Source organism: Tenebrio molitor, chromosome 8 (genome assembly GCF_963966145.1).
Source record: "Tenebrio molitor chromosome 8, icTenMoli1.1, whole genome shotgun sequence".
NCBI lineage: Eukaryota > Metazoa > Arthropoda > Insecta > Coleoptera > Tenebrionidae > Tenebrio > Tenebrio molitor.
The window spans coordinates 17,052,315-17,060,685 of record NC_091053.1 but is presented as its reverse complement, the minus strand read 5'-3'; the positions used below and the strand labels follow the sequence as shown (position 1 = coordinate 17,060,685).

The window sequence follows — 8,371 nt, the reverse complement described above, 5'->3', positions numbered from 1 at the left end:
AGTTCCATCACGTGGAAATCGAACTGTCGAATAGCTTTAATCCAAATTTGAGAAACCTTACAAATGATTAGGAGACAATCTGTTTTCTTACAAAACTCTGGCATTTTGGTTAAGTCTAAACAAATCGTAGAAACACTTCTGGGAATGTAAGCTTCAAACGTATTCTTCTGCTTTCTACCGATTTGAATAATTTCTTGTGTCATTTTAATAAGGTCTGCAGGTTCAATTGTTCTCCCATTTCTTTGGTCAAAGTTAAGTAACTGATCCAAAAAAATTGATTGTTGACCTTGAAGAGATACCGCAAAATGTTTAATGATATCTGTGTAGACACCTTCATTTGGTAAATCGGAAAGATCTTGGAAAATATTCCATCCCGGAAAGTCGTCTTTTGTTGCGTTTGCCAATAATATCACTTTTTTCTTTTCAACTCTCTCGAGGAGTCTGACACCGTGTTTCACTTGTGCTTCATGACATTCTTCTGCTTTAACAATCAAGGGAACTTTGTTTAAATGCCACAACACTTTACTTCTTTCTTTTGGAGATAAATGCTTAATTCCGCTAGGACGCAATCCATATTTGAGCCCTGTCTTCATTCGTATCTCTAATAATCGTCATTTCAAATTTCATAATGGCTTCTCGAAGAAGTTTTGATTTTTCGTTGCACTTTCTGTCCGATATCGTTTGTATAAACGGCGTAAGTGTTAACTCAGCCAATTTTGCCACCACGTCATATTTAGTCAGGATAAAGTTATCAGACCACCACGTTTCCGTGAACTGGATAAAACTTGAAGAGTAAGTAGCATCGTTAATTCCACACTCTTCTCTCAACGTCGCGTTGATTAACGACCGTGCTCCTGTCGTGTTAGTCTGATGAGCAAAGAAATAAAAATGTTTCAAATGATCACCAAGACCTTTAACTGATCCACTACACTGATTTAATTCAAATTGAAAAACTTTTGTTCCCTCTTTCTTATCGCTGATTTCTCTTCTGTTCATTAATAGTTTCCCAGGATCCAGTTCTTGCAGTTCCCTCACAACAACCTCTTCATTTGTATTGTCTTCATTTTGTAGACAAATTTTTGAATTATTCTTGATACTTGTCGGGTTATTCGTATATAAAATAAAACTGATATTCTCAATGTTTTCAAATTTTCGAACAGATTTTATATACTTCAGTATGCTGAAGTTGTCATTTTTCGCCGCAAGCTTTTTGTCGGTAACATTTTTCATGTTCTCAGAATGTTTCAGTTGCAAGAGAAAGATTTGCGAATGTCCATCCACAAAAGTCACTTTTAGCGCCACGTCGTCGAAGTCTCCGCAATCGTCACCGTTGGTTTTCATCTCAAAATCTGCCACAATATCACTTGTTCTGAATTTCAAAGCTAATAGAGCGCACATCAGTTTTTCATATTCTTTGCCGAGATCTGTGGTTCCAGCTCTTTTCTTGTAAGTATCAAATCGAAGCTGACTTGAAGAACCAAACCATTTCTTGGTAGTTGCAAACTGAAGATTAAAGGAAAATGAGATAATTTTGTAATAAATTACATAATTATATTTGCAAAATTTAATTGAACTGGATTCCATGTTGTGATCTATTTGTATTGTACAGTTGTATTACTTTATAATTTTTGAAATTACATATTGTTAAAACTGAGGTAGAGCACTCCTTGTTATCACTTCTCAGCTATACCCGGTGAAATTGAAATGCATCATAATATGTAAACCATAGTATTTTCAAAAAATGAATAAATTGAAAATGTCCCTAAACTAAATGTATCACTTATAATATCCCGATGCATAGATTCTATCCAAATTTTTTTTTCAGTGCATTACTGACAAAGTTATCAATTGCTTTGTCAGGAATGCACGAATATAAAATTTTTCTATAATTGATTCGAAAAATTGAAATTCATGCATAGTTATCTGTGCCTGAAGTGGGTCATTTTCTAACGTGTATTTTTTTTTTGCATTGTTAGGAAGATCGAAACCATAGAAACCATACAAAACAGTGTGTGAAATGCAATTTCACGCATACGACTATTTCTGTTTTTCATTTCACGCACTGTTTTTTATTAGTTACCTAGCAACATGGTCACTGCATTGAAACTTCAGAGTTCCTTCAAAAATTTGAATTTTTAATTACAATTTTTTGAATCAATTATAGAAAAAATATTGTTTATATTTCGTGCGCGAAGATGTTTTTGTGCATTCAAAGGCTTATACTGCCTCGACCTTCGTCTCGGCGTAAAAGACCTTTTCATGCACAAAAAACACTCTCTTCGCGCACTTAATATAAAAATAACTATTTCAGGATATGAACCTATGCAGAGGGATATTCAGCAAGGAAATCGCATGAATGCATTAACCATGAGTGAAAGACCAGACAAAACTGGTCATAATTAATAATGTGCATTCCATTCTCCCTTAGTTGCAAATGGATGCTGAGCACTATCGACAAATATGATTTATGAAAATGTACTAATTCGAATAAAAATTTTGCTATTTTTGTTATACTGGAAATATTTTTCTTTCCACCTAGATTTGTCAAAATTGTTTACGGAAATATTTTATGTATCCATGGTTATAACAATAAACGTAGCTTTTTCATTGGATAGTAGATTCATTAATGCGATTTTCTGAAAAATATTTTTAAACAATGGTAATTTTTCTTTAAAAATACATTCTCCTAGTAACGAGACATGTCAATGCTGTCATTTCCTCACGTTGTAAAGAGCGATCAAATTAATTTGTAATCAGGTCATCCATGGATTTGAATCCGTATGTCTTTTCGATTGATATGCTCAGATCTAACCTGTGTTTTAAGTTGCGTTTTTTGTTCAAGAAACGACATACGATTTCGGATTCATGGATAACTCGATTACAAATTATATAATTTGATCGCTCGATACAACATACCAAGGAACCTTAAGAATCACTTCAGAAATAAAAATGGAATTCTTTGTTACTTAGAAGGTATTATTTAAATGTTAACGTTGAAGATGAAAATCATTTTTTCGGATTTTTTTTTAAGTGGGCAGTAGAGAGCATTCAAAAAAACTCGTGGTCAAGTGGTCTGGTGCTTGATTTTGTTTCTGTTAAAGTGTGTCGAATAGGCCGTGGTGTGTACTACATATTTCTTTTGCCAAAAAAAAAAAATCATTCGAACTAACCAATGAGAATTTTTCTTCATTTGGTGCAACAAAATGGTATTTGATATACATTTAAATCATGCATTAAAATGATAATCAAATTAAGATTATGTATCTGAAGGAAATGTTAAAGCACACCAATTAAAACGACAGGACATCATGCTTGGCTACAATTTTTTGAATGTTACTTACGAATCAAAATTATTTTTTGGTTAAACAAAATATTTTTACTTGTCTCATTTACCACACCTTCCATATCTTTAAAAGATCTAGTAATCAACTTGTACAAACATTATATTGCTTCACAATATTGACCCAATTTTAAGATAACATAAATTTAAATACGTTTTTTGTTCGACACTGTCAGAATATGAGAATTTTCTCCTATGTGAACGGATTTTGATAAATGTCACCACTTGTCATAACGAAACGTCAAGCTAATTTTAAAGATTTTAAGCGATTTGGAGCCTTTAAGGGGCTCGTCGAATAAAAAAAACGTTGTATTCAACTCGTTCGTGTGTCAATTGGGCTTTTTTGGCTCTCGTGGGCTTTTAAAACTCTCGTCTCACTCGCGTTTCAAACTGGCCCACTCGTGCTAAAAAACCCCAATTTACACAAGAACTCGTCAAATAAACTACTACCATAGGAACTCCTTTCTGCTTTTCATGAGTAGCACTCTCGCTCCATAAGTTTCGAGGTTCCTCATTATGCTCATAATTTAATTTACTACCGCAGAGAGAATCTTGTGGCTTCACTTGTTTAGTACATTTCTTCTGCAACTTAATTTGTTCGTCCACTTTCAAACTCTCTTTGTTGTCACAGTGTTGCTCCAATTCATTCGAAATTTCATTACGGTTATCCTTATTGTCCATGTTTGGGATTCTGATTTTTTAATAACTTTCTTCAAATGCTCGTTTTATGTGTTTTATCTGCAACCCCGATGAAAAACTGACAAAAAAATATACATATTCAAAATATAAATAATTCATTAAATAATCAACTAATGAATGACAGTTTTGTTCATTACCAGTTGTTTTCTCTTTTCTGTTTGAACAAAAAAAAACTGAGAATTATACAGGCTGTTGGGGAATGGTCTCCCAAGAATTTCAGGGTGAGTTTATCAGGGAAAATGTGGTCGAAAACCTTTATACCGCTTTTGGATAAATTGAACCGTTGTCTTAAAATAAAATTGTTCCCTGTTGTTTTGGGACTGCTGAAATATTGCTTTGTGCACGAAAAAATCTTGTATGTTTCGATTTAAAAAAAATGATTGCTTGGTAACGATTTGAAATTTACTACTGTCAAAGTCTACACTTTGACTTGATCTATCTTTTATTCGTCGCCTGCAAAGATTACAATTGTTTACAACGCCAGAATATTCTATCGAGGAGTGTGCAGATATGCATTTTGTGTATGGGGAATGTAGGGGAAATGCCAATGCTGCTGTCCGAAGGTATGCTTATGTAATGGCAAACGGAGGATATTTTAAGCATTTATTATGAATGTTTTCAATACAAATACAAATAAATAAAGAATACAGTTACAGAGAAATTAACGAATCTTATTGGGGTCAGTGCTCGATTTCAATACATTTTAGAGGTTGATCGAGATGTGGTATCACAAATGAAGCTGCACAAATAATTTCAGTTCATTGCATCAATAAAAGGGGACAGTCCTGGTAGTTTTTGATGATCTATTGTCCAAGGGAAATATTTAAAACCGAAACGGCATTGTGACAGTAGGTACTCGATAAAATCTGACATGAGGCATTGTTGTTTTTGATTGCTAAGCAAAATTTTTTGCTTTGACAATTTTACGAGTTGAATTTGGGCATTTTTATTCTGATTAGACCCGAGAGCTATAACTCAAGGGTTTATTTAACCTTTGAATAAAAATGCCCAAATTCAACGAGTAAAATTGTCTAAAGCAAACATGTTTAAGTGAAAATTGGGAAATAATGTATCAGAAATAAAAAATTAGGTCGTGTTAGTTTTGGCAAGATTAATTCCAGAATACAAACTTTAATGTTAATTATTTATTTATAATACGGGGTGATCAAGAAGGACTGTTTAAGTTGGTAATGCTGAATTTTATTTTTAAATGGTACAACTGGAGTAACTTCCGGTTGTTGACCGGCTTCAAATTTAACATTTCAAATTAAATTAAACATGCTGGTGAATCGTTCGAGAGAAGAGTTAATTTATGTTCAGAGCAAAATGGAGAGCACTTTGAGAATTTCTTTTAGTTAATTTTTAGATTATTATTCCGAATTCTAACATTGATTTCTTTTTGCCGTTCATTTTTACTCTCATAACCTACCATTTTGTCGTTAATGCTATGTCAGATATCTGTCAAATAAACCCACAAAACATATCCGGTTGCAGTGTTGTAAATAGCCGAATAAAAAAATGTTCTTAATTAAGTTGCCAACTTAAATAGTCCTTCTTGATCACCCGGTACTTACAGTTATTAAAAACACAATTAATAAAAACAATGTGAAAATCTGACAGGAGTAGCATGCAATTTTAATCACTTTTGACAAATGACAGAGTAGCAGGACGTTTTAACCGCGATAAACATTTTTGATTGGATGAAAGCAAGCGCTCTGACTGGCTGAACTCGCAGGTTTGTTGTATATGAGAATTAATCGCCAACAGAACTCTTTAAAATTAACATTTTTTAAACATTGATCTTTTTTCAATCGAATATTTTTTTTAAACATTTTTCTAGCCCCCAATTCGACACTTCGCTCATGGTTTAATCAATTGAAACGAAAGCGTAAGCGAAAATGTTTTTGTGCCATAAAAAGGTTGCAGTTTCTTTTGAAACAAGAACGACCGCTTTTTCCAATGTTATCGTTATCACTTATCAGTTGTAATTCCACGAGAGCTCTGAAATGATCGATTTTTAACACGAAAGCTCTCCTAGGTAACGAGTGGTTACCTTTTGAAAGCTTGAGTGTTAAAACAGATCATTTCAAGAGCTAGAGTGTAATTCGGTTGATTATTTCATGAATTAAATAGTACTATTTGACAACAGTATTTATTTTATTACTTTAGCAATAGGATTGAAAACATCTGAGAAACCTACTTGACGAATTATCGAATTATCACAATAACCCAAAAAATAAAGTCACAGTACGGTCGTAGCTGTTCGATTTTTAAACCGAAGTTAATACATACTTAATTGGTGAATTTCAAAAATACCGAATTAATTAACCGATATGGTGTTATTGTATGGGAAGCTTTAGGTAATGCGGTCGAAGCGCGGCGGTTGTACACGCAGCGATTTCCAAATCGTAGAATTCCGGATTCGCGGACTTTTTCGGCAACTGTTCAACGAGTGGGTGATCACTGATCACAGAAAATTTGATTCACCAACTCATGATCTGGGAGGTCCAAGAAGTGACCACGTTTTCGAAATAGAACCTGAAATTTTACAAGCCATTGAAGAAGAGCCAAATTTGAGTATCAGAAGACTTGCTTTATGTGTCGGTGTTTCCACTTTTATTGTCTATCGCACGTTACATCTTTTTTGTAATATTTAATTGTTAAAGGTGGCTTTCCGGACTATTTGTTACCATGTAAACAACCTCATAACGGCCGGAGTCCGTTATAGGTGTCCGTTATGAGCGGCAGCGGCCGTGATGAATGACTAAATAACTATAGCAACGTAGATCTAAACTTTATTTTTCAACTTTTTTACAATTGGTATAATAATTAATGTTTAATGTTATGGGACACACCTTGAATTAATCGAAATCCGTATGCCACTAGCAGATGTAGACGAGATCGAAGATTATGCTTCAGAATTTTAACACCAACACAAGCGCGATTTTGCAGGGAATAACGATGACTTCACTTGCTCTGCGGCCATCCGGACATGGGGAATATCTTGATTGCGATTTTTTATTGATTTCATTCACTTATTTTCAACGGAAAGTTAAGCGTTGAACAAATCTGACAAACAACATTGAAACAATTTTTTTTCACAAACAGCGGTTGACATGACGACGTCCTCCGCACACTTATTAATCATTCGGTTTTTTCGATGGCGTTGAAAAAAATGTATTTTAAAAAGATAATTTTGAACGAATCGTAGAGATATTACAAAAACTGTTGTACAATACACGTCCGTTAGGGCCTTTACTGCCTCGCCAGTATTATTCGACTCGCTCTGCGAGCTCGTCTCACATAATCTCTGGCTCGGCAGTAAAGGCTATCCTAACGGACTTCTACTGTAAAATACTATACCATGTCCATGTATCCCGGGTATCAACCACCAAACCTGGCCATAGGCACATTACACATATTAAAATAATATATGGGTTGCCATGAAATATATTATTGTGTAATGTCATATTGACAGCTAAAAATTAAATTTTAATTTAATTTTTATAATATAAGTATGCCATGCCTATGTCAACATCATCTAATATTTCTCTTGACGAAAAAACGCAGGTCCTTCGAACGTTAATATAAATTTTGACCAAAAATTCGGAAATGTCAAGAAATGTCACAATACAATTTCTGAAGATAAATTTGTTTTTCAATGTGAAGACTGCAACAGGAACTTTAAAAATGAAAAGCGTCTTAAAATTCATAGAACAAGAATCCACGGACTAATGGGCCAATTTTTTGTGTGAATCATTTTCCTCAAAAATTGATAAAACGAGAAGGAAAAATAAAACAATCAATCAAACTCCATCTACTTCCATGGATTATGAGAAACAATCCGGATCAGAAGATAGTCAACCTGATGGATCTCAACGATTACGTTGTACTCTATGTCCTGGAAAATCATTTAAGGATAACAACAGATTGAAAATTCACGTATAGTCTGTCTCAATTCAAAATTTCCACCAACCCTGCATTCTACCTTAGAAATACAACCGGCAACACTGTTTGGTGAAAAATACGTCATGTTGTATTTGTGAGGTTATCATTCCCTATGTCAGTCAATTTCCATTTTTACAACTCAAGATTTTAGAATAAAGGAAAAGAACGTGGTAACCTTTTTATTTCTTGGAAACATTTTACTACAGCATTTTTCATTTTAGCGTCAGATAAATTACATTGTTTTGGAATCATGTTCATAAAATAATTATATTGCCAACTTTGGTTATAACAATCCCCAGTTTAAAAATATTTTTATTTTGCCAACATAAGGTGGTGGAAATTTAGAATTGAGACAGACTATAGATAAGTATCATGTCGATAATA

At 33.7% G+C, this 8,371-nt stretch overlaps 1 protein-coding gene across 1 annotated transcript; it reads right to left on the bottom strand.

Annotated features, from left to right (window-relative positions):
* Window positions 1–558: 558 nt before the first annotated feature.
* LOC138137084 (uncharacterized) lies at window positions 559–4,195 on the bottom strand. The gene is made up of 2 exons (XM_069056372.1): window positions 3,791–4,195; window positions 559–1,503 (listed from the first exon to the last, which is right to left on the bottom strand). Exons 1-2 carry the CDS (start codon window positions 4,019–4,021, stop codon window positions 559–561), a joined length of 1,176 nt encoding a protein of 391 aa, XP_068912473.1. The 5' UTR covers window positions 4,022–4,195.
* Between the last annotated feature and the right edge of the window lie 4,176 nt (window positions 4,196–8,371).

Bases quoted from the DNA above. Each gene is read 5' to 3' on its own strand.
- LOC138137084 (XM_069056372.1), bottom strand. From the start codon at position 4,021: ATGGACAATAAGGATAACCGTAATGAAATTTCGAATGAATTGGAGCAA. The intron at 1,504-3,790 runs GTAGTAGTTTAT...TTTAATCTTCAG, and splicing joins AGCAGAAAGGAGTTCCTATG to TTTGCAACTACCAAGAAATG.